Below are 26,932 nucleotides of genomic sequence, written 5' to 3'. Positions count from 1 at the left end.
GCCTCCCAGGTTCAAGTGATTTTCCTGCCTCAGCTTCCCAAGTAGCTGGGACTACAGGCACTTGCCACCACGCCCAGCTTATTTTTGTATTTTTAGTAGAGACGGGGTTTCGCCATGTTGGCCAGGCTGGTCTCGAACTCCTGACTTCAAATGATCTGCCCGCCTCGGCCTCCCAAAGTGCTGGGATTACAGGTGTGAGCCACCATGCCTGGCCTCCTGCTTTTCGATGTTTTAAATTCTAATTTTTGCCTCTATAACTCACCCTTATCTTAGTTATAATAAGGTTTTCCAAGTTTTAAAAAAACAGGTGCCTACAGATAAACTTTTTCTAATTGTGACAACCTACTTGTACAGGAAGAAATTAGTCTTCCACCATTAACGAATATTTGACATTATTTCCTAAATTTTTGAACTTTGTAAAGGATTTTCCTTTTAAGCCAAAGTATATATTAGAATATAAATCATAAGTACTATTCATCCTTGTAAGAAAGTCCTTATTTGGGAAGTTTTACCAATAGTTAGAGGCAAAATAAGTACTCCAGTGTTTTCTGTGTACTTAATTCCCATAAGTATGTTTTTTTGCTTTTAAGGAATATCATCTTTCACTGTTTTCTTCAATATACCTTTTTCTTGCCTAAAACAGATGTAGTACACAAATTACTCCTTTTTTTTTTTTTTTTGATTACTTCATCATATGACATATGGTCTGTTGAACTATTATATAAAATTAAAAATAAATAATAGGGTCAGATGGGAATCTGAAGATTTGGATCCCCAGAGATCTTTGTGATAGTTCTAGTAGTATTCATAATGAGTAATCTAAATACATTTAAATTAGAGTGGAAAGATAAGTATCAGTACCTAATGTACTTAGTGGTTGAATAACTTCTTTTACTTATTTTATCCCTTATCACCTCAAATGAGTCAGTGTGTACTTAAAGTAACTTTTGTATTCTAAAAGGAAGTTTTTTTTACCAAGTTTTTCTAAGTTACTAATTTTCTTACATGTCAACTGACTTTTAGCTACTGTTTTCATTTTTCATGAAAGGGAATATTTAACATCCACTTTTCAGTGACAGTGAAATTTTAACTCAAAATATCAAGGAACAAGTTACCTTCAGTATAAAGATTCGTATGTTTTTCTGAACTGGTACAACAAATTCCTTTTATTAAATACAAATTTTATTTTAAAAATTCCTGTAGCCCTTTTAAATTCTAGTATACTAAAAGCAAGTATTTTATAACATACTAATATGCCTCTTGAAAAATGATTAGTATAAAAAATTTCTTAGAACATAACTTGATTCAATAATTACAATATTATAAGCCATGCACTTAAGCAGTATTGAATCACTTTTCAGTTTTTAGCAGTCAAAGTAAGCACCCTCAAGATGGCTAAAATCCTTTATGTTCTGAATATTTATGTAATCCTTTGGCGGTGAAAACCCTGTGTCTGATAAGTCTCAGAGACAAACTGCTACTTAGAATTACAGGGGTTCACTGTTGTCCTCAGGATTGACATTTCTTTAGTCTTGTTTCTAATTAATATGTAGACTATTCTGAGAACATCTGTGATAAAAAATGATGATACACACAACGGGGGCTTCATAACTGAAATAAGACACAATGAAATCTACAGGGTTTATGTTTTATATTCAAATATAACCTTATTTATGGTATACTAGCCTCCTGCACAGGGGGATTTCCTTCACTCATAGATTCCCCTAACTTCATCTCCTCTTTTCCTTGGGCTATTAGTCAGTCAATATGCTTGTGAACCTGTTCAGGTGCTTGATGACATGCAGTCTTGAATATATTTAGATGAAGGTGTCTTGAAATTTGCAGGCACAAAGCACTAAAGTATATCACCATATCAAATGAAGAAATCACCTTTAGAAGCAAAAAAGAAAATATAAAATCGATTATGATCTATCTTTTCTCAAGTAGCACTATTCTGTTTCTCCCCCAAATATCAAACCTTAACCTAAAATTCTTCACCAAAAATACTGCATTTTAAAGCACTTTAATACATTTCAAATTTGGACCTCACTGTAGTCCTCTGGAAAATGCAGGTTATTTCACAGTTATAGACACTGAGGCTCAGAGGTAAAAAAGACGATTAAAATACAGAAACTAGAAAGTAACAGAACCCAACTCTCCTGACTCCACATTGTTTCAACTTCCTGCTGTGCCACGAAGCTGCAAATTTCCTTCTAGAAGAAGTTATCAGTCATCTTATAATGAATTAATTCCATCATATACATTTCTGTTTCTTTGAGGTTAGTTGTAAGAAGGTAAAAGGTCTAGAAAAGATACCATACTTGAAGCATATACAAAATTGTGTTTACAAATTTAAAGATGGCCTCTATTTAGAAACTTTGCCCAGAGTCTACAGTCAAATGCTTCTCTTGAGAAAATGAAACCCAGGAGAAAAAGGAGGCTCATAGCTCTGCCCTTGGAGAGGGAATTCTCACCCATGAGGGGAAAATCTCTATCATTTATGTTAAAAGCTTACTTGAAAAGTACCACATTGTGTGTGTGGCTTTTTTTTTTGTTTTTGTCATCCACATAGTGTTTTAAATAAAAATTGAATTTGACTTCCTCAGTTTACCAGTCTCCATCACAGGTGTAAACCAGGCCAATTACTCGTTACAATAGATGATTGATTTTTTTAACACCTGGTATTTTAATTCAGCAATTCCACTTGGTAATACATACCTAAGTTCACTAAAAGAAAACTTACATTGAGTTTTTAGATATTTTGATTAATTATCCCCTATTTTTTAAACTGGATTGTTTGGGAGCCCTAAAAATATTTATAGTGGATACCAAATTAAAGGACATTATTCTGATTTTTAAACATTTTTTTTAAATTTTGCCTGAAAACGTTCATTGTCCACCTCAAAGAATTAAGTATATCTCACTGCCACCATAGGAAGAATGAAGACTTCTGAATGGACTATGAATGAATATTACGTCATTAAGTTACTCCAGAAAAAGCATACTACACAACCTAGTAAAGGACCATTAGATGTACTCCTGTAATCCGTGCACAGAATAGATAAAGATTTTTTTAAATATCCAAATCTAACAAATACGGTGAGATTATTTGAATTATCAAAAGATTCACTGCAGGGTTTTGGGGGGTTTTGTTTTGGTGTACTTCAGTATATTTATATATCACTATGAATTTGGTGACAACCAGTGGGTCCAGAGATAGAAATACAAGAAAACTATTCAAAGCCACCATTAATTGGAGACCAACCATAAAGATATGTCTCAATAGAAAAAAAAATGTAATAATGCTCCATTTATCCAACTTTGTAATTGAAGTGTTACCAATATTGATTTTCTTTTCCTTAGATGGCTAACGTGTCTCTCTCAAGCACTATATTCTGTATTTTATAATCATTTTGAATAGAAATTAATATCTATGTCATCCACGTCCTTTCCTTAAGCAGGATATAATCAAAGAGAATTTAATTTAATTGATGACTGAGTCATCATTAATACAAATTATACACTATCCTCAAGGGCCATACACATAAAAAGGGTTCCTTACATCTAGCATAAAATGGTCTGAGAATCCTGTATTTAGTAGCACTGTCTATTCTGTTTTGTTTCCTCAATATTAGCTGACAATTCTCGATGCAATAAAGTGCCCACCTTTGCTAGTACTAACCCCATCTCATTTTCCTGTTACTTGCTGTAAACTGGGAATAAAGTCTTTGGGCAGAGTAAAGTGGTTTTTGGCATCTTTGTACTGGTATTTTGGGGGAGAAAAATATAGCTATTTTTAGGTACACAGTTGTGTTTCCAAGAATCCAGGTTGTTGGAAACCTGGCCTATAGATATGTGGCCATTTCTACATACAATATAATATTATTCACAGCTTAGAAGAAGTAATTTTAAATACTCAGAAACATTTATTGTATATATTGTATAGACTAGATCTTTTTTTTTTTTTGAGACGGAGTCTCGCTGTGTCACCCAGGCTGGAGTGCAGTGGCATGATCTCGGCTCACCGCAACCTCTGCCTCCCAGGTTCAAGTGATTTGCCTGCCTCAGCCTCCTGAGTAGCTGGGATTACAGGGATGCACCACCACGCCTGGCTAATTTTTTGTATTTTTTGGTACAGACAGAGTTTTACCATGTTGGCCAGGTTGGTCTCAAACTCTTGACCTCAAATGATCCGTCCACCTTGGCCTCCCAAAGTGCTGGGATTACAGGCGTGAGTCACCACGCCTGGCCTAGACTAGATCTTGAGGCTACTGATAGCTCACTGAAATAGCTCTTAAGCATTGTTAAAAAATAAATAAAATGGAGAAAAATACTTACCATTGCCATCCATAGAACAACATATTCGTCTATAAAATTATTAAAGTACTGGTCTAAAAACAAAAGACCTGGCCCCAAAAAGACAGTGTCTTGAAGATATAGTTCACTTTTGGTCATGTGAGCTATCTATAAAAAAATTAAACAAAATAATTTTACTATTAAGTTTTAAATGTGTTAGCTTTTATGACAATTAATTATAACTTTAATTCAGTATTAAAACAGACCATTTAATCTCACATTTAAGAATACTTTTCTACACCTTCTCAAATTCACAACTGGGTAGCTTATTAAAGTTTCCAATGTCTAAATTTCTTGATATCAGAAAGTTGTAAATGATAACTACAGCTAAACAATTTAACTGAATATAACTCTTATCACAGTTTTGCTTGGAGCACAAATAGCTAATTATTATGATTTTACACTACAAAAGAAAACCTATACATTTTATGAAATAATTTCCAGCTTTGTGTTTGACGACTAAGTATATTATTTATATCATGAATAATAAAAATTTCTTACCACTAATTTTTGTGAGACTTTAGCAAAGACACATCCAAACATTAGGGTATAAAGACAAGGATGCTTTTCAAACACATCAGTTGCTGACTTTTTATAGATCATTATTGCCAGTATAATAATTAGTCCTATGTGGAGTCCAGGTGACAAGACACTGGTGCCCTAAGGGATAAAGCAGAAAATCAGTATCACATTTTAACACTGCATTTATTACAATGTAGACATTTTCTGACCATCTATTTTGTGCAAGAGGCCTAAAGAACAGTGTGATGTAGTGTATGGCCTACAGGAGTATACAAACCTGAGTTGTGCTTTTCAAGGTTTCATAGAACCTGAGGGTGACAGAGACATAATACAGTGCCACAGATGTCTGATTCCAGTTTGATATTCACACACGTTTTAAACTGGCTAAAAATTAATGCAGTTTATTCTATATCAACTTTTACTACATTGAAGGCAGTCCACATGTGGATTGCCAAATTAACATAATTTTGTGGAGATACTGAAATAGAGCTTATTCTGCCAATTCTACAAAATATCACTGATGAAGAAGAGTAAGAATAGTTTAGTTCTATTCAGGTTTCCTTCTTTTTTCCTATTTTCTTTTTTTTTTTTTTTTTTTTTAATTTTTTGTGTTTTTAGTAGAGACAGGGTTTCCCCATGTTGCCCAGGCCAGTCTCAAACTCCCGGGCTCAAGCGATCCTCCCAGCCTCAGCTTCCCAAAGTGCTGGGATTACAGGCGAGAGCCACCACACCCAGCTTATCCTAGTTTCTTTCTACACCAACATCCCCACCTCCTTTTTTTTTTGCATTCAGACTGCAAATGTTCTTTTATGTAAAATTGTAAAATCCAGACCATTACATTTTTATCTATGTGAATTAGTATCCTCTCAGCACTGCTTATCCTAAACAAAATATTGAAATAAGTTTGGTATTGAGGTTATTAAATCTATAACCAATTTAAATGGGTTCACAAGAACAGCTTTACTCTTGTTTATTAAGTTTACATGTTTTAAGTTAGAACTTACTATAAAATTACAGTAATACCATATTATAAAATTATATACATGACACTGTATAGTAATAAATTATAAAAATCTAATAGTGCTTTATATTATGATTCTTAAATCTCATTCAAGAAAAAAAATCTGCTCCTAAAAAAGTTGGAAAAATACCAGTTTAAGAGTTTGAAACCAACCACTTCCTAACTTGTGTTTAAGTCATCCTTCAAACATCTAACAGTTTTTTTAATGAAAATATTCTTTTTTTTTTTTTTTTTTTTTGAGATGGAGTCTAGCTCTGTCACCCAGGCTTAAGTGCAGTGGCATGATCTTGCCTTACTGCAACCTCTGCCTCCCAGGTTCAATCGATTTTCCTGCCTCAGCCTCCCGAGTAGCTGGGATTACAGGTGCCCGCCACTAAGCCCAGCTAATTTTTGTATTTTTAGTAGAGACGGGGTTTCATTGTGTTGGCCAGACTGGTCTTGAACTCCTGACCTCATGATCTGCCCGCCTCGGCCTCCCAAAGTGCTGGGATTACAAGCGTGAGCCGCCACATCTGGCCAAAAATATTCTTTAGAGTAGACAATGATCATTACTACATCTTGTTTTCTTCAATGGAACTTAACGTTCCAACTATTGTTCTATGTTATCATCCACAGTCAAGCAACATGTATTCCTAAGCACAGTGCTATACTGAGATCAACTGACAAAACACCTCAAAAAATGACAACTTTTCCAAATATATCAGAACTTATATTTCTAGATGAATTGTATACTTTGCTTTTGAATTATGTATATAAAGTGTATTCATAAATATTGACAATTTGTCAATTATGAGGATCCCTTTGAAATTGTCTCGAAAGTCTACTTACACGTCTTTTAAAAGAATGAGACTTTTTTTTTACTAAAAATGCTATATCTAATGTTTAATATCTTATTAGACCTTGCTCCAAATGACTTTAAAGGATAGAAATTTTGAACTATACAACAAAAGAAATTAAAGTGAATATGCTATAGTTTAAAGCAATCCTAAAAAGGCATTCTTTTTTTTTTTTTTGAAACAGAGTCTCGCTCTGTCACCCAGGCTGGAGTGCAGTGGCACCGTCTCAGCTTACTGCAACCGCCGCCTCCTGGTTTAAGCAATTGTCCTGCCTCAGCCTCCCAAGTAGCTAGCTGGATTTACAAAAGCATGGGCCACCATGCCCAGCTAATTTTTTTGTATTTTTGGTAGAGACAGGGTTTCACCATGTTGGCCAGGCTGGTCTCGAACTCTTGACCTCAAGTGATCCATCTGCCTCGGCCTCCCAAATTGCTAGGATTACAAGCATGAGCCACTGTGCCCGGCCCTGAAAAAGGCATTATAACAATGTTTTGGTATAAGATGGTATCACTGGAATAAGTACTTGTCTTCTTCTGTTCAACTACCTTGAAAATGACAATAGGCTTTTCAAAAACATAGGTGTTATATTTGTTTAAAAAGTTTGCAGGAATTCCAACTCTTGCCCACTTAAAAGTACTGAAGTTTTAAAAAAAAATGTGAAAAAATACAAAAGCATTATATTTAATACTTGCATGAGCAAGGTGTAAAGAACACAAGCACAAAGTATACCCACTTAAGAATTAAAGTTAAAATTTTACCTTTTGAAATATTAGAATAGTTCTTTTAAATATATTTCAGTGAAATTTCAATAAAATTTACTTGATGAGTAATAAATCCCCCCATATGTGAAACCATTGACCTCTGGCCGCTTTCCTGCTTTCAATCAGGAACTCATACATTCCCTACCCTTTCTCCTCTCTGCTATTAGTTCAAGGCACAAAATGCAGGAAAACAAATGGCAACTCTTAATTATGTGCAGTAATGAAACTAGATGTCAGAAAAGTCTATGCAGAGCAAGCCTGTAGAAAGAGGAAAATATCAGTTTAAACTGTTTTTAAAATGCTTTTGTACTATGTGCCTAAAATGAATTCTTTAAGATACTTAGTTTCCTTCCCCATTCTTGAACTTTGGCATATTTTAATCTTTTTATAACTGGTGATAAGAAAATTTATCATAAAATTGACACTGAATGATGAAATTATTGCCTTACTGCTATAGTGGATCCATTCTTGCCAACACCACCATGGAGGATAACATGGAAATAATTTGAACAGGAAAATATTACTCCACCTAGAAATCCAAGAACTGGAAGGATCTTCAATTTTATTTCTAGAATAGGAATCTTTAGGGGTAGAAGAAAGAAACAATTAAGACAACAGAATTTTGGTTTTTTATTAAATAATAAAGAAACATAATGATAAGCCCTGTACAATAAGCTATCCTTTTTCTTGTGATCAAACCTTAACTTCTGGAATATAATCCAAAGTGATAACTTAAAAACTTTTTTTTATTTAACTTTTTTTTTTTAGTTTTTAAATTTTTATTATTTTTTGTAGACTAGCCAAGTACAGTAGTGAGGGGGGAAAAGAGAAGAACAAGGAGTTTGACCTGTAACTGACTGTGAGCAATCAATTGAGATAACTGACTACCATTGGACCAGCCTAAAGTGCCTTTTTTTGTGAAACTGCTTTCTTCATAAGTGAAAAATGAATCCACCAAACCAGCTTAGTCTGTTTATATAACTATGACTAAATGTTTAATCTCATAAGATTTCATCTGACTTAAACATGAAAAAGGATAGTTCATTTGAATTTAGTAGCTTCTAAAAAGTAGCATCACAGGAAAGGGAGACACCATGATTTGCATCATAAATGTAACAAATATCATGATGTGTATGCAAGCAAAAAATCTGTGTAGTTAATATCTGGGATTAAATCTCTAGTAATATATTTACCTGTTGGTCAACTGCTGTTCAAGAAAACTTCCAAAGGCAGCAAAGGATTTAAAAAACAGTAACAATGAATTGCCAGAAGCTAGAGGCTACTATGTTTAGAAAATAGACTGAAATAATGTACCAAAATTTGTGGAAACTACAGGTTAATAATTAAATTTAGAAAACCTGAATCAAAAGTAAGTATTCTTGTTGGTAAGAATAAGCAGGTATGTTTTCTTCCTACGATATTGCCAAAACATTGAGTGAAACAATTTTAAGATTCAATTCCAAATTTAAGACAACCACACCTGACTTAATAACTAGAGTTGTCTAACTGCTTCTAGGTCTACATTTACCTTCTTTTTTTTTTTTTTTTTTTTTTTTTTTTGAGACAAGTCTCCTGTCGCCCAGGGCTGGAGTGCAGTGGCCCAATCTTGGCTCACTGCAACCTCTGCCTCCCAGGTTCAAGTGATTCTCCTGCCTCAGCCTCCCGAGTAGCTGGGATTACAGGTGCCCATCACCACACCCGGCTAATTTGTGTATTTTTAGCAGAGACAGGGTTTTGCCATGTTGGCCAGGCTGGTCTTTAACTCCTGACCTCAGGTGATCCGCCCGTACATTTACCTTCTTACGGGCACAACCTGAACAGTTACTACAAAAAACGCATAGCATCCCTCTGTTATCTTGTATGGGCCTATAGTAGCATATCCTTGATTCTATTTACTCTTACATGATGAGAGGGAATATGAATGTACTGAGGAATCTATCACTACTACTTAAAAACATGCCCAAAGTCTATTTCGGAGCCTACTGACAAATGATAATTGGCAATTCTGATACTAAATGCTACAGGGAAATCTTTTTTTTTTTTTTTTTTTTTAAAGATGGGGTCTTGCTGTGTCACTCAGGCAGGAGTGTAGTCAGTGGCATAACGGCTCATTGCAGCCTTGAACTCCTGGGTTCAGTTGACCCTCCTGCCTCAGCCTCCTGAGTAGCTGGGACTACAGGTGCATGCCACTATGCCTGGCTAAAGTTTTAAAGAATTTTTGTAGAGGCAAGGTCTTGCTAAGTTGCCCAGGCTGGTCTTGAACTCCTGGCCTCATACTGTGTTTTTAATGGACTTAATTTTTTAGAGTGGTTTTAGGTTTGCAACAAAATTTGAGTGGAGAAGTATATAGCCACCCCTCCCTCTGCCAACAACATCCTACACCAGCGTGGTACGTTTGTTACAACTGGTGAACCTACATTGACACGTCATTATCACCCAAAGTTCATAGTTTACATTAGAGTTCAATCTTGGTGTTACACATTCTGTGTGCTATGACGAATGTATAATGACATGTAGCCACCATTTAGTATCATACAAAATAGTTTTACTGTCCTAAAAATTCTCTGTGCTTCACCTATTCATCCCTTCTTCCTCCAACCCATGGTAACTTCTGATCCTTTTACTGTCTCCATAATTTTGCCTTTTTAAAGAATGTCATATAGTTAGAATCACACAATATGCAGACTTTTCAGATTGGCTTCTTTCTCTTAGTAACAAACATTTAAGGTTCCTCCATAACTTCTTGGAACTCCATAAGTTCCTCGCATAACTTCTTTTCATGGCTTGATAGCTCATTTCTTTTTAGCATTAGTTTATCCAGCTAAGATGAAGGACATCTTAGCTGCTTTCAAATTTTGGCAATTATGAATAAAGCTGCTATAAACATTTGTGTACAGGTTTTTGTGTGGACATAAGTTTTCAAATCATTTAGGTAAATAACAAGGAGTGTGACTGCTGATCATGTTTACCACAAAACTATGTTTAGTTTTGTATCACTTACTATTTTTACTAGATATATAGCTTAGTGATTACATACAGTCTGGAATCAGTCTGTTTAATTCCTAGCTCCAGCACTTCTCATGTGTCCTTGGACAAATTACTTAATCACCCTAAGACTTATTTATAAAGCATAATACTAATAATATCTATTTTATAGGATTGTTCTGAGGGGCAGATAAAACTGAGGGGCAGATGGTGAATGTTTAGGAACGTAAGTATTGAATGACTGTTAGTTGTTGACTATTGATATCCTTATTATTATTCTTAACACTATGAGCAGAAAGTGTGAGTCAGTTAGCCAGTATGGTGGACTTAGGTTGTGGTAACAGGACAACTGTTTCTTCAGAAATGTTCTTCTTTTGCAAAAAAGCTTGAATTTATGACAGTGGCCTCCTAAGAGCCAACTTTTATGAAAATACTGAGGTCACCAAGCAGGCAGAAAATAAAAACATTCCTTAATATGGGAATCTTCACCTCAAAGTAGATTATAAAAATGCAAATTAACTACTTTCCTAATATTGAGTGACAAGTTTTAAATGTAAAATATTTTACTGGATTTATTTTTAAAATATTTATTTTATTTCACCCTGGAAAAAGTTATTCCAATGTGTGTTTTGTGTTGTTGTTTTTGTTTTATTTAGTATTAGGGAAATGAGGTTGTCTTCTTCTATGTGGCAATATACTCATGCATAGGAGGAAATGCCATAAGGTATATAGGATAATACACATTATAAAATGAAGAAAAAAATGTTAAGAAATGGAACAAATATTAAATACACCAATAAAAAAAAAGAAAAAAATTAAATACAATGCCAAGGATTTTTGAAGAAAATTAACAATGCAATACTTTTTCCTAAATATTTGAAAAGTACTTAAATATAAATTTAAATATTCAGATTTACCGTATAGTCCCACATTGTTGCTCCTCCAAATGCAGACAATACAAAGACAATCACTAAAGCTATCTGAATTTCAGTTACATCCACTCTAAAGAGGAAGGACAAAGAATAGATAAGGTGTTTGTAAATAAAATTCCTGAATATGGAGGTTCATCACGTATTAAATAGCAAAGATGTAAAAATCTCTGTAGGCTTAGTTTATTTTTACCTTTACTTCCATTATTGAATTATCAGTTGACTACACTGTTAAGTTAAAAAGGTTACAGAACAACATGTGCTCACACATAGGTAACAGTATATGCAGAGGGAAAAAAATATATACCATATATCAAATTGCTAATAGTTATCACTGATGTTATAAAGACTTTTATTTTCTAATTTATGAACTCCTGTAAAGTCTGAAGTTTTTTCACAATAATTACCCACTACTTGTGTACATAAGGAAAAATTATAATAAAAACAACCATATGATTTAAGGCAAATTTAAACACTCCCAGGTCAATTTCACTTAAAAAGCAGGGAAAATTCCAATAGTCTTCTTTATTGAGGTACTAATAGTCACTGTAGTTTTTTTAGTTTCCATAGACATTTTTCCCCTAATAAATATGCTTAAATTTCTCAAAAAACCACTAACCAATCAGCATCAGTCCCTCTAGTCTGCATTCCCCTGAAGCTGTCACTCTCTCTCCTATGCTCCATGAATAGGCTCACTGAAAATTAGTCAACATTTGTAATTTTCTCCTCTCTTCACGTTTGTTGCTTAACACACTCTAGTCTGGCTTTTGGCCCCATTATTCTACTAAAATTGTTTAAGGTAAATTGACCTTCAATTTTCAATTTCAATTAAAGGATACAAATCTAAGGGATACATTTCATTAATTATCTTGCATAACTTCTTTACAATATTTAAGATGCTGATCATACCCTCTTTCTTGAAAAGCTCTGCTGTGTTTTTATCTATTCCATGTTCTCTCCTGATTTTCCTACCTTGCTGGAGCTCTTCTCACGCTCCTTCCTAGACTGCCTCTTCATTCATATCTTAAATGATGCTTTCAGAATTCCATCTGGAATTTTTATAGTCTATGAACAATTTTATCTATACTTAAAACTACCATCTATATGCTAATGACTTCTAAATCCTTATCTCCAATCTACATTTTTTCCTGAGCTCTAGATTTTTATATCTGTCTACATACTTTACATCTCTGCCTGGATGCCCCAATGTCTTTAGATGGAGGTAATACCCACCTTACGGGATAAATGTAAGGAATAAATAAGATAATGCCTGTGAAGCTCTTAGTACAATGCCTGAAACATGTAAGTGCTCGATAGGGGGTAAATACAATTATTCCATAATTGAGAATCAACTGCCTGAAGCCTGCCCTCTGCTAAATGATCCATAGTTTTAAGCTTCTCCTATCATTTATCATTAGAGAGTTTTTTCAGAGCTACTGTTTCTCCTTTTCAGCAATAAAGTGGGGCTAAAAAGAATCAGTAGGCATGGGAAGCCAAAGCCAAAATGAGCAAATGACAAAGTTCTTAAAAGGATCAGACCGAGAGGGAACTATATGAAAAAGAGGAACAGAGAATAGCATTCCTGCTTTGTGCACTATTTCCTGGTCTCTAAGAAAGAGGCAACAGAGGCAGATAATACTATCTAATGTTTAGCACTAGCATTTACAAGGTGCTTTTACATTATCTCACCAATTGCCTACCACAGTTGAGAGTCACAATTACCTGATGCTGGTGACTGTTGTCAAGGTGGGTCCCCTTTCTGTGCACATGAAGATTCGACCAAAAAAGGACCTTAGACTCCATACTGCATTATTTTATTATATGAATCAAATGTTTATTTAAGTACTGCATATCCCTTTTCTATATTATTCAGGTCCCTTAATTTTCTTTTAATCCTCTCTATTGTAAACTTGGGCTAATGATTAAGTTGGAGAAGAGGAGAAGAAAAATAAAATTATTATCAAATAATGTAACTATTTATAACATGCAGAATACCTAAAAGACTTAAGGTGTAGCATTTATGAGTACTCCGACGAATTAATTTAAATTACTGATTGAAGATTTGTTCTCCTTATTATCGATGAATGACATAACAGATTGTGCAAATGAATTCAATTATATTTTTTAATGTACAACTTAAAAAGCATACTTACTTTCCAAATCTCAACACGCCTGAAACATAAGTCTGCCAATGAGCGCAATAAAACACAAACATCCCAATAAAAGAGCAGAAAAAAAACCAGTCAGGATGAGTTCCTAAGCGAGCGGCAATTGAAGCTCCCACTGCCATAAATACTGAAAGAAACAAAGTTTAAGAATCATTAAGAATTAAAAATAATTTATGAAATAATTGCCCTATGCTGTTTAGAAATACAGAGCTCTAAGGAAATAATCATGGCATTAAAATAAAGTACACTTATCAAAATGAATTCTTGACATACTTTTTAAACAACTCCATACATTTGCTCCCAAATGTATATCCATCCAAAAAACTGACCAAACAGCTCAGTTCATTTTATTTTTAAGGTATCATAAAAAAATTAAAAACTCCACTAATTTACCTGTGGAAAGAGAGTCACAGCCATGGTCAAAGAGCTCCCCTAAAGGGGAACAAGAGTTTGTTCTTCTGGCTTGTTTCCCATCAATGGCATCCAGTGACTGGTAAATAAAAAGTCCCAGTGCACATAAAAGGTATGTCCAGTATGGTGCCTATAAAAAATGTAAATAAAATAAAGATTGTTAAGTGATAATAAGCTTTCTGAAAATAGCTCAACCTAAGGCTTCACACTTTGTAGCACCCCGTGTGTTATAAAGAACATTTCTAACCCTCATTCTACAGATGCGAATTAAATTGAGAAATCAAATTAACTGCTTTAAGTCATCTAGGTAGAGGGTCACAGAAGTCCACAATGTAAGAAACACAAAGTTAAACAACTGAGTAAGGATTAGGACCCTGATCTTGATTCTTACATCCATGGCTCTTTTAATATAATACTATGCATTATGCCACAGATTTGAAATTACTCAGTTAAATTTTTGCTGTGAAAAAAGACCTTAGGGGCCAACTGCCAACCTCTGCTTCCATTCACAATGGAGTATCAGGGACTAGATTTGCTCTCCCACCGTATATAACTAGAAAGGCAATAAAATATATTTTTAAAAAAACAAAAAACAAAAGACAGTTTTCAAACATTACAAGCAGTGCAGGCTTGTGATCCCTCACAGAAGGGAAACAAATGAGATGAGCCCTGCGACTGCTCCAGCTAACTTCCCAGAGTCAGTTTCCAGGCCACAGTGCAGGTCCCATGACCAGAACAGAGTCCAGCAATCATGCTGTGCTTAAGAGAAACACAAAGTTCAGGAAGGTCAAGGCAATTAGGATTTGTGAGGCAGAGTGCCTGAAAGGACAGAGCTGCACAGAGAGAGGAGCATAAGTTGTGGACGTCTTACGGAAGGGTATCTTTCCGTCTTCGGCTGAGAACTCATCTGTGCCTGAATGAGATGAAACTAACAAAGGCCAGGGAGAGAAGCACTGCAATGTTGAAGGTCAGACAATTCTCAAAGCTCATACATGGCTGGGACATTCATGTTCCCGCCAGGCAAAGCAGAAAGCCTCATTAATACTTGGGGCATTGGGTAAAGTTCTCAGAAGTGTACTGCCTTACCAGCAGGCATAAATTAACCCTAGACTGAAGGCTTCTCTGGACAGCCCTAACAAAACTTAAAATCCAGCCTCAAAAGGATCCAAGTAATTCCTGGCAACTTAACTACAGCCATCATAAAGTACATCTTAGGGGAAAAAAAATCTAGTATCCCAAAGGTAAAATTCACAAGGTTTGGCATTCAGTAAAAAATTACCAGTCATGCAAAGAAGCAGGAGAATATAATTGACAACTAGAAGTAAAATCCATATAATCAGAATACAATCAGAATCAATATGAACAGAAGTAATAGAATTAGCAGATAAGGATATCAAAATAGTTATTATAAATATGCTCCACATGTTCAAGAAAGTAGAGGAAAACAGGAAAATTATAAACAGAAATGGAAGAAAAGACTCAAGTGAAATCTCCAGAAATGAAAATTACAACATTTGAATTGTAAAATAAACTGGGTGAGATTAACAGCATATTAAACACCACAGAAGAAAAGATCAATAAGCATGTACCAATGGAAACTATCCAAAATGACGAAAGAAAAACGACTAAAAATAATTGAACTGTGCATCGGCAAGTGGTGGGACAACAGAAAGCAGTCTAGCACATATGTAACTAGAGTCTTAGAAAGAGAAAAGAGCGGATGGGGCACGAAAAATATAAGAAGAAATAAATGATGAAAAATGTCCAAAGTTGATGAAATCTATAAACCTACATGTCCAAGAAGCTCAACAAACCCCAAACAGAATAAATATTTTTTAAACACCCATCAAGGCACATCGTAATTAAATCAATGAAAACTAGTAGTAAGCAGAAAATCACAGTCCAGGTTCGGCGGCTCACACCTATAATCCTAGCACGTTGGGAGGCCAAGGTGGGCAGATTGCTTAAGCCCAGGGGTTCAAGACCAGCCTGGGCAACATGGTGAACCCCATCTCTACAAAAGATATAAAAATTAGCCTGGTGCGGCGGTGTACACTTGTAGTCCCAGCTACTCAGGAGGCTGAGGTGGGAGGATCACCCAAGCCTGGGGAAGTCGAGGGTGCAGTGAGCAGTGAGTGCCACTGTACTCCAGCCTGGGTGACAGAGCGAGACCCTGTCTTGAAAAATAAAATAAATAAAATATCATATTCAGTTCCAGTGAGCACGTTCTTAAAAGTTTATCTTGGAAACTGTGAAACAATTTAAGAAAGGGCAAACAAAACTGAGCAGTCATCACGACAGTACAAAAATGAAAAACAACACATCCCACCCAGAATCTTTTGAAAGAATCCCAAAGTGTCTTGCAGAGAACAATTCTGTTAACCTAGTAAATTCTTTTCAAACTAGTAAACTCTTTTTTAAAGGTAAATTTTATTATGTATACAACATGATGTTATGGGATATGTAGATAGATGGAAACGGTACTAAACTGAAGCAAATTAACATATCCATCATCTCACATAGTTACCCATTTTTTTGTTTTTGTGGCAAGAGCAGCTAAAATCTATTCATTTTACAGTTCAATTTTTTTTAACCTATACCCCTCAGGTTGTACATAAGATCTCTAGACCTGCTCATCTTCCAAAGCTGTAATGTTGTATCCTTTGACCTGCCTCTTCCCATTTCCTCCCCTTTATGTCCCTTTGCTCCTGATAACCAGTTTCATTCTCTATCTCTGAATTTTTTTTTCAGATTCTGTGTATAAGCAAGATCAAGATCATACCATATTTCTCTTTCTGTGTCTGGCTTATTTCACTTAGCATAATGTCTCCCAGGCTCATCCATGTTGTGGTAAATGGCAAGATTTTGTTCTTTAGGGCTCAGTAATATTCCATTGTGCATACTACAGTTTCTTTATCCACTCATATGTTAACACTTAGGCTGTTTCTGTATTTTGGCTATTGTGAATAATGCTACAATGATCATGGGAGTGCAAGTATCTTTTTAAGGTGATGATTTCATTTCCTTTGGGTATAGTTTTACAGTTTTTGTTCTTATATTTAGGTATTTTATCCATTTTGAGTTTATTTTTGTATACGGTGTAATATAAGGCCCAATTTCATTCTTTTGGCCTATGGAAATCATTTTCCCAGCATTATTTATTGAAGAGACTATCCTTTCCCCATTGTGTCCTCTTGGGGCCCTTATCAAAAATTAGTTGACCATATCAAACTAGCAAATTCTTACCCATTTTTTCTACTATGAAAAATTGTTTTTAATTTTGATGATTAAAGGAAAGCAAAGTTACACATCAAACATATGTAAAATTGGACATTGAAGTTATTAAAATTTCTGTAATGACAAAATGTCAGAGGGATCTTCCATTTCTCTATGTAACTCTTTATACTGAAAATCTGGATCTTCTCAAGGAGAACTCTGAAAGTCAACATTGAAAGCTTAATTCTGACCTCTGATCTGAGAAACTAGCTACAGGCAGGTCTCATGGTCAGGTATTAACAGAAATTCATACTGAAATAAATTTGATTAACCCTTACACCACAACTGGTGGTGACTCTACCCCAAATTATATCCCGCTCTTCATTTAGAAAAGGGAAATGAAGACTGTTCACCAGTTTAAAAGTGCTTCATTAGGATACTAGAGGCGTTTAAATAGGGAGAGACTGGGAATGTAAACAGAGAAGAGAGAAGTCTAGGCAGAAACCAAAGTTTCTGACTGAAAGTGAAAGGTTTACTGGAGTCAGTGACTAGATCCATGTTCCTGGAACAGGTAATTTACAAGAGATAATATTGCAAAGGTAATGTGATCTTAAACAGTACAACAAAGGGCACTTCTTTTCTTTCCTTTTTTTGTTCTTGAGACAGGGTCTCGCTCTGTCGCCCAGGCTGGAGTGCAGTAAAGGATCTTGGCTCACTGCAACCTCTGCCTCCCAGGCCCAAGTGATCCTCCTCCTCAACCTCCCAAAGTAGCTGAGATTACAGGCGCACGCCACCACACCCAGCTAAATTTTTGTATTTTTGGTAGAGACAGGGTTTCGCCATGTTGCCCAGGCTGGTCTCCAACTCCTGACCTTAAATGATCCACCTGCCTCAGCCTCCCAAAGTGCTGGGATTACAGGCGTGAGCCACCACACCCAGCTGATAAACAGCATTTCTAATGTATTATTTCAATTAATACAGAAATCCACAGAGATAGGGCAGTCATTATCATATTCTTTTTATTAAAGATGAAAGTGAAACATACGGAGGAGTGATAATTTACATCAAGGCAAGCACTTAGGCTGGGTCCAGGAACTAGATCGGGTCTTCCGACTCGCCCTTTGATGAGATTTATCCTACCACAGGCCACACAGACTGAATGGAACTTTTCACCTGAAATCTTCACAAACTCCCTATTCCATCAAACCTGCTGATAAGCACTTTCCCCCTCACACAATACACTTTCAAGTAGCAGTGAGCCACAGGAAATGGTGCCAGCCACAAGAGTCTTTCTTTTAAACTCAGAAAGGCACAATGATCTGCCAATATTTGGTTCACTCCTTTTCCAATTCTTCCCAAATCCTTCCAAGTTTTCCCAGTCTTCCCAAGGCCTCAGGAGCCAGACCTATCTTCTCTTTTTCCTTTGGTCACCACCTCCATTCCTAGGTGAAAGCGATTAAATAGGTTGCATTTTCTCACTTTTTTTCTAACTTGTTATCCCTGCAAACAGGCTGGGATTTATTTGGCCAGGCACAGCAGAACAACTTCCTTCCAGGTATCCCTTTCCAAAAATGGTACAATTATAGATTAGACTTTTTTTTTTTTTTTTTTTTTTGACACAGGTCTCACTCTGTTGCCCAGGCTGGAGTGCAGAGGCACATGTTGTAACCTCAGACTCCTGGGTTCATGCAATCCTCCCACCTCAGCCTCCTCAGTAGCTAGGACTACAGGTGTGCACCACCATGCCTGGGGCTATGTTACCCAGGCTGGTCTCAAACTCCTGGCCTCAAACTATCCTTCTGCCTCAGCCTCCCAAAATGCTGGGATTATAGGCGAGTGCCACCGTGCCTAGCCAGAAGAGACTCTTGATGGAAGCGGGAGCTACAGAGCCTCCCTAACTCAATTCTAGTTTTCATGTTAACTTATTTTCAAAAAAGTTAAATGTAAGGATGAAAAAGCCACCCTTGGATTATGAATTATAAAGCCATAAGCAATGTTTGTTAGAAGAGATCTATTCCAAGTAGTAGAACTTCTCTAGGTAATATTCCATTCTAACATTTAAAGTTTTTATGGCTGGATGTGGTGGTTCACACCTGTAATCCCAGCACTTTGGGAGGCCAAGGTGGGCTGATCACTTGAGGTCAGTAGTTTGAGACAAGCCTGGCCAACATGGTAAAAATCTGTCTCTATTAAAAATCCAAAAATTAGCCGGCTGTGGTGGCATACTCCTGTAATCCCAGCTACTCAGGAGGCTGAGGCACGAGAATTGCTTGAACCCAGGAGGCAGAGGTTGAAGTGAGCCACTGCACTCCAGCTGGGGCAACAGAGTGAGACCCTGTCTCTAAATAATTAAATAAATGAATAAATAAATACGTTTTTAATTATATAGTTTTCATAATATCTACTGTATCCAAATTTAACAATGTTAGAGAACTCTTTCCAGGTCAAACACAGAGATCCACATCATTCTTTTTAATGACTGCATGGTATTCAATTATGTGGCTATATCATAATTTAAGTAATAGCTTCCCTAACAATGAATTTTACTTGATATATTAAATTTCATATAAATTTATTCTAGAAAACAAAATAACTACTAAAAATCAATCATAACCCCTTGTCATTAAAAAAAACCCACTGATTAAAATTTAAATTGTTTTTCAATTATACACTGAAAAAGAGCTGTATAAAATACATATTTGGGAAATTTTAGCTTTTCTAGTTATTTGAATTATTCATAGGATTCTATTCATTACAGGATTAGATAAAACTAAATTATGATTTTAAAACTTCCTCAATGCTTTCTGACAACACTGTAACTATCATATAGAAGCACAAACAAATTAAACTGACATCCTAGCCAGGAAGTCATACACTCCTACCATAGTCTCAAAGACACAAAGCTTATACTGGAAAAAAGCAAACAGCAAGTCTGATAGTCCATTAATTTATTCAATTTTCACACATGATTTACTCTTCCAGAAAACATCCAGAGGTGAACTGCACCTCTGACAAAATCCTGTATGCTCTCTGCATTCTCTGGAAAAAGGCCCATAAGTATAAGAATCTTAACGTTTCCATATTAAGAGACGGAACTACGCAGTGACTGAAGGAGAAAGATTGAGGTGAGAGAGGAGGCATCTACTTCTCTTCTTCCTTGCCCACAACCCTGTAACTCACTGAGAAACAGCACTAGTACCTTCATCTTGGTCTCCCTAATCAAAGCCACCTGCCCCCCACATACCCAATCCAAAACTCCAAAATCAAGTCTTCCCTTTTCCTTGCCTTCTCACCTTAGATATTTCATTTTCTAAGGCTGAACTGATTAAAGCACAGAGAGGGCAAGGATTGTGGCTTTCTCACTCACCCCTACATTCCCAGTACTCTAGAACATTACTCTGGCACAGAGTATAGGTTTAACCAATATCCCTCAATTAATGGACCAAGTGTGACAAAAAAGGTGTTTGTGCAAAAATAATTTTCTATTTGTATTACAGGAGATTTAGGGGAGAGCCTTCATGGGCTTAGTTTAGGAGCACACCAAGGAGCACATGAGTTTAGGAGCAGCTCTTCTGGCCACTCCTAAACTAATCTTACCACAAGCTCTTTACTCACTGATAAGAGTCTCTTTGCAGCATAACTCTCAATCACCCACCTTCATACTCCAGCTCCATTCCACCCACAAAGTCCTCTTGTTTATTTATGACTTAATACTGTCTCATGGCTTTTTCCTTTCTAAACACTCTTCTCACCCAATTCAGCAAAGCACTCATATGCCCCCTCCTTCAAGGACTGCCTGATACACCTCTTACTCCACCTACAACTTCATCTAGGGAGAAATCAAAGGACACAAACCTATCTCCAGTCATTCCATTCCTACCTACTCCCTTAAAAATACACCTTCTACAAATATTTTTCAGGGTTAAAGCAGTCTTTGCGAATATATAGGCCTTCTGTTGTACAAAATATGCTCATTAGATGGTTAGTACCTCAGGTATACAAATATAAGGAACTACATGACAATGATGTTCATGACTTTATAACAATGCACTGTTTCTGTTGTCTAGTTTCCTTGATTTTAAATGATTTCACAGGTAGCAGAACAAATTTAAAAAGCAAAGCTTTGAAATTATCATCTTTAGTTAATGAAAGTAAAGATCTAATTTAACCAAGGGAAGTAATTCCACATAAGTCATTAGTTGTTTCATAATTATAGCCTCCCATTTTTTCAAATAAGAGTTGTGTAATTCCATTTTCTGTTGCTATAACAGAATACTAGACACTGGGTAATTTATAAAGAAAAGACTTATTTGGCTCATGGTTCTGGAGCCTGGGAAGCCCAAGAGCATGGCACTGGCATCGGGTGAAAGCTGCATGCTGAGATCCACTGAACTCACTGGACAAATTTCACTTACAGCCTCAAAATACTGATTTTTCTGGAACATGTTCTTAGGTCTTCTCTAAATGAAAATGCTAGACTAGATAGTTTCTGAGGTATGTTTCAGCTCTAGATCGATGTGATGTCATTTGTATGTGGCCCTATCTTTCATATTAGAATGTAATCCTCTCATGGGCATGAGACACGTATTCTATTTTTCTTTCTTTTTTTTTTTTTCTTGAGACAGAGTCTCACTCTGTCGCCCAGGCTGGAGTGCAGTGGTGCAATCTTCGCTCACTGCAACCTCCGCCTCCCAGGTTCAAGTGATTCTCCTGCCTCAGTCTCCTGAGTAGCTGGGATTACAGATGTGCACCACCACACCTGGCTAGTTTTTGTATTTTTAGTAGAGATGGGGTTTCACCCTGTTGGTCAGGCTGGTCTCAAACTCCTGACCTTGAGATCCACCCACCTAGGCCTCCCAAAGTCCTGGGATTACAGGCATGAGTCACCGCACCCAGCCACGTATTCTATTTTTTAAAATCTTTTGTAGGAGCTAAATACGTAGATGATGAAAATCAGGCTGGGTGTGGTAGCTCACCACTTTGGAAGGCTGAGGCGGGCAGATCACTTGAGGCCAGGAGTTCAAGACCAGCCTGGCCAACATAGTGAAACCCCGTCTCTACTAAAAATATAAAAATTAGCCGGGCGTGGGGGTGCATGCCTGTAATCCCAGCTACTTGGGAGGCTGAGGGGGGAGGATCACTTGAGGCCAGTAGGCCAAGGTTGCAGTGAGCCAAGTGAGACCCTATCTCAAAAACAAACAAACAAACAAACAAAACAAAAAAGCAATGGGAAGAATACATGCCCCAGGTTTTTCTTGCAGAGTGGTTAGGGGCATAGACTCTAGACTCTACTTGCACCCACATTTGCTCTGCTACTTACTGGCTAAATGAGTTGGATGAATTACTTTACAGTGCCTTAGTCTCTCCATTTGAAAATGGTAATAATCACTGCTCCTCTCTCACTGTGAAAATTAAATGACTTATCACATGTAAAATGTTTATAAAAGTGCTGGGCATATGGAAGGAGCTCAGTATTTGTTATTGTTACTGTTATTACTGATACTCCATCAGATAATTTTAGGTGATCTGTAGGTAAACTTTTCAATTGAATGTTTATGCTTATTTTAATATATTTTGAAAAAATTTAATGTATTTTGAAAAACAGGGCCAGGTGCGGCGGCTCATGCCTGTAATCCCAGCACTTTGGGAGGCTGAGGTGGGTGGATCACCCGAGGTCAGGAGTTCGAGCCCAGCCTGACCAACATAGTGAAACCCCATCTCTACTAAAAACACAAAATAAGCCAGGCATGGTGGTGCACACCTGTAATCCCAGCTGCTTGGGAGGCTGAGGCAGGAGAATCACTTGAACCCAGGAGGCGGAGGTAGCAGTGAGCCAAGGTTGCACCACTGCACTCCAGCCTGGGCAACAAGAGCGAAACTCCATCTCAAAAAAAAAAGAAAAATAGCATATCATATCTATGATTTTATAAATATTAAGTCACAGTAAGAGTCTAAGTTTTTAAAAGAGTTGATTTAAAGTTGACATAAAGAAAAATAGTAAATAAAAGCAAGTATAGATACTATATAAAAGAAAAAATCTTCCCAAACTAGGAAATACTAGAACTATATACAATGTTCATTACGTAAATTTTTATACTGAAAAAAAAAAACAAAACAAAACTCTTTGCTTGAAATGGCCTTGGATGAATTGACATCTATGCAGAAGGGAATTAGATAACCAATAACCATTAGGTCAGCTGGTAACAAGAAGATTTCAATTATCCAAACATTGACTTCTTTCTTCATAAAAATAGAAACTGCATTTCTAAGACAGAGGAAGAAAGGACATTAGAAGACATATTGTGCATATGTGGAAACATGTAATGGTAGTATGCTGTTAAAGGCAGACTTTCTACCCAGACAGGTGACTCTTAAGATTTTTTTTTTTCATTTCATTATTCCAGGGGTCACAAGAGATTCTACGATTTTTAAAAGAGAATTTATGGAGTTTCTAATAGACTGCTAACCTGACTCTGGAAGACATAAGAAGTAGAAATGACTGATTGCTCCATTCCTGCAACTGCTCTAACCCAATAAGTGCCTAAGATGTGCTTATGACATTGTTTACTGGGAGCCTGTGATGGGCAGGGCGCTTCTTTGTTTACAGAGGGAGGGTTCCCACCTGGGGCCTGGGGAGGCTCCAGAGGAGCCTTGGTGGTCAGAAAAGGTAAAACCACTCTCTGCCAAGCCAATGAGGAAGGCCCTAGGGGCTCACTGCTTTCGACCCAGACCTTTGGTCTTGGCTCAGTTTAGGAACCAGCATTTGAGAAGAGCACATCTATTTTTAGGAAATTAGGCAGGTTATAAGCTGCGGCAAAGGAAACCAGACAGACATCGCACATAAATGCAGTTAAACCAGCACTTCAGGGCCAACGGGGTTTTCTCATGACTTGATAAATCTGTACTTTGAAAGGTGGCCTTTATTTTTATATTTAGTGTGAATCATTTTGGTTTTCTTTCTTCTTTAATACTTATTAGGGTTCTTGTTGAAAATGCCAGCCTGTCACCATGCTAAGGGGAACAAAAAGAGAGAGGGGTGTGAAGAGAATTCCCCTGAGGCCAAATCTATCATCCACATCAACTGTACTGGGTTGCTTCTGTTCTGTTCTTCAACTTCGCAAAACCCAAGTGGTCTGGTTGTAGCCTTCTACCCCAATCAAATGCACCAGGAGGAAAATTCAAAGCTTCTTCTAAATACCACAATGCCACGTTTTATCCACACTTGAACCAGAATTTGAAAGGAGAAACAGTTTTATTCTTTAGGAATTAAGTATAGTGAAGCCATAAGAATCAAGGGAAGCTACCTCCACATTATCTGAAGAGTCTCCTTCTAGATGGCTGGGGACTAAGGGTGAGGCAGGGAGGCACCATGGCTGCAGAAGTTAAGGAGACATTCATTCTCACAGTCCTGCAAAGGCCTCCTTAAATTTTGAGTCCTGGCTTGCCTCACCCTAAGTCCCTCCCTGCTTCTGTCTCCTGGAAATCTGGAGTTTACATTTTGTTTTAATGAGAGAGGTCACGCCCTTACAAGAGTCCTGCCTTAATAAATGATGCTTGAAAAGTTACTGAGCTGGTTTAAAAAAAGTGGGAGTAAAAGAGTGATTAAAAAGGAAATATACTAGATCTCAAAGAAATCAAACCTATAAAAAAAAGTCTGAGTAGGAATCTAAAAGTTATTTCCTTTTCTTTCTATTATTCCCCCAAAAATAACTCTATAATATGTAATACAAAGGCAATATGTAGTACAAAGACAACCTTAAGAAATGGTTTATTCTGTGTTTAAAATATGAGTTATTTAAATAAGTTATTTAAACAGAGAATAAACCATTTCTTAAGGTGTTTCTGGCATGCTCAGGTATACTTACTTTTCAATTCAACTCTTTATCATCATAAACACAAGAAATGCATTAATTAATGCCCTTTGACCTGACCTTAAGCTAGGCACTTGTCCCTGCTATAAACATATTCTTAATAAAGACACTGACGTGGATTTATATGCACAGATCACGAAGACAGGGCAGAAACATTTAATCAGATATGTAATAGAGAATGGAGTAACAGTTTATACCAGTCAAACACAAGTGCATGGAGTTAGTAGGAGAGACTGCTACTAGGCTGGAGTTAGAAGAACTAGATTCAAATCACTGGGTTATCACATATATAAATGTAGGAGTTACATTAAATAATCTCTAAGGTCCTTCCAAACTCTAAGAATCTGTGATTCTATTTTAAGATTAGGTAGCCAAGGAATGGGGGCCAGGGACTACCTACTTAGGGTGATGTTCAGATAGAACTGCTTCATCAAAGTGAGGAGACAAAGTTCTTGTTTTCTCCATTTGCCCTAACACTTGCTTACTCTACTTAAAACTACCAAGGCCAAACAATTGCTAGGTATTTAACCCAAGAACAGCTAAAAGTGAATAAGGGTTGAAAAACATCATCTCTTGACATCACATTGTGTTATTTCATTCCTGCAGCCAATAATTTAGAAAACAAACATTTGTTTAGAAAACAAATGTTTGTTTTCTAAATTATTGCATCTGTTTGATGCAAAATTATAAGCATCTGTTTGATGTAAAGCACTGTACTATAGAGATTATACAAATGAACGAGCAATTGCTGTCTGAACTTAAAATCTGGTAAGTTGTCCTGCTCAATAAGGACACAGATAACCAAAATAAAACGGTGAAGATCCACAGGAGAGCTACAAAGCCCTACAAAGGAAGCATAGCTTCTGGCTTGGAATCCTGGCCCCCACTTAAAGGTATGTCACTCTAGAAGAGGTTAATTTTCCTTCAGTTTCCTCATCTATAAAATGAGGATATTAATAGTACCTTATTCATAAGGTTGTTGAGAGGAGTCAATGAAAGAATAAAAGTGACTTAAAATCATCCCTGATACACAGTAAAAACCCAGTAAAAGTCAGTTATTGTCATTATCATGGGAATTCAGAGTGGTTGATTTGACTTAGGAAAAGGAAGATAACTTTCATAAGGATATAGTGTTAGAACTGGGTATTGAAAGATGGGTACATAGTTGGATAACTGGTACAGAAGAAAGGAAGAGGAAGGGGAAAAGAGAGGGATAAGAAGGAGAGAAATCCTGGCTATAGTAAGAAGTTCAATTTGGCTGGAGTACAAAGTTCCTTAATGGAAATGATGGCTTGAAAAGCAGTTTGCAGAAGCTAAATATAAATCACAACTTTTTTCTATTAGTTTCCCTTTATCCCCAGTCATGTTCTAGAAATTAGCATCATACTTAAAAACATATCAAATGTTATTATTCATGCACTCAGTATTAAAGCCTATATGAGTAGATAAGCCCAAGCATCTAAATCCAAAAACCTTATGTGTTTTTGCTGACCCTTTCTGGAAGCAATCTGTCAAGTCTGAAAAAAACACTAAGAATTCTTAAGTCTGAGAATCAGAAAACAAGTCCTAAGCCAGGTGAAAGTCACTTGACATCTCTGGGCTTCAATTTCCTCTTATGAAAACATATACTACTGTTACTTCAGGATAGATGGATAGAAGAAATACTGAGGTGGTAGGAGGGCCATTGTAGGAAGCGGAAAACTTGCTAACCTCTTTGGCTGATACAAGACACAAATGCAACCATGGATGTGAAAGCACTTTACATATTTGTCTTAGGTAAAACATAGGATCTTTTTATTTTTGAAGTCATACCAACTTAGATCTGAATCCTACCTGATCCAGTCATTTGCTAGTTC

At 36.5% G+C, this 26,932-nt stretch overlaps 1 protein-coding gene across 8 annotated transcripts in view; it reads right to left on the bottom strand.

Moving 5' to 3' along the window:
- The window catches only part of CHPT1 (choline phosphotransferase 1), a 41,081-nt gene that overhangs the window by 11,199 nt on the left and 2,950 nt on the right, over positions 1-26,932 (bottom strand). For 4 of the 8 annotated variants that reach the window (XR_008538337.2, XR_010148415.1, XM_001154659.8 and 1 more), the window contains exons 2-8: positions 13,972-14,119; positions 13,564-13,705; positions 11,399-11,483; positions 7,946-8,077; positions 4,858-5,016; positions 4,339-4,464; positions 1,780-1,890 (exon numbers count right to left, since the gene is read on the bottom strand). Coding sequence is in view for 2 of the 8 variants with exons in the window: in XM_001154659.8 (XP_001154659.1) it covers positions 1,780-1,890; positions 4,339-4,464; positions 4,858-5,016; positions 7,946-8,077; positions 11,399-11,483; positions 13,564-13,705; positions 13,972-14,119 (903 nt within the window). In the remaining 6 variants the exon portion in view is untranslated. Of the gene's footprint in view, positions 1-1,666; positions 1,891-4,338; positions 4,465-4,857; positions 5,017-7,945; positions 8,078-11,398; positions 11,484-13,563; positions 13,706-13,971; positions 14,120-26,932 lie in introns of all 8 variants that reach the window. The other 4 variants (XR_673582.5, XR_010148416.1, XR_010148417.1 and 1 more) reach the window with 4 other exon arrangements.

Source organism: Pan troglodytes, chromosome 10 (assembly GCF_028858775.2).
Source record: "Pan troglodytes isolate AG18354 chromosome 10, NHGRI_mPanTro3-v2.0_pri, whole genome shotgun sequence".
Lineage (NCBI taxonomy): Eukaryota > Metazoa > Chordata > Mammalia > Primates > Hominidae > Pan > Pan troglodytes.
Note: the sequence above shows the minus strand (reverse complement) of the source record. Positions and strands in the feature narration are given on the sequence as shown.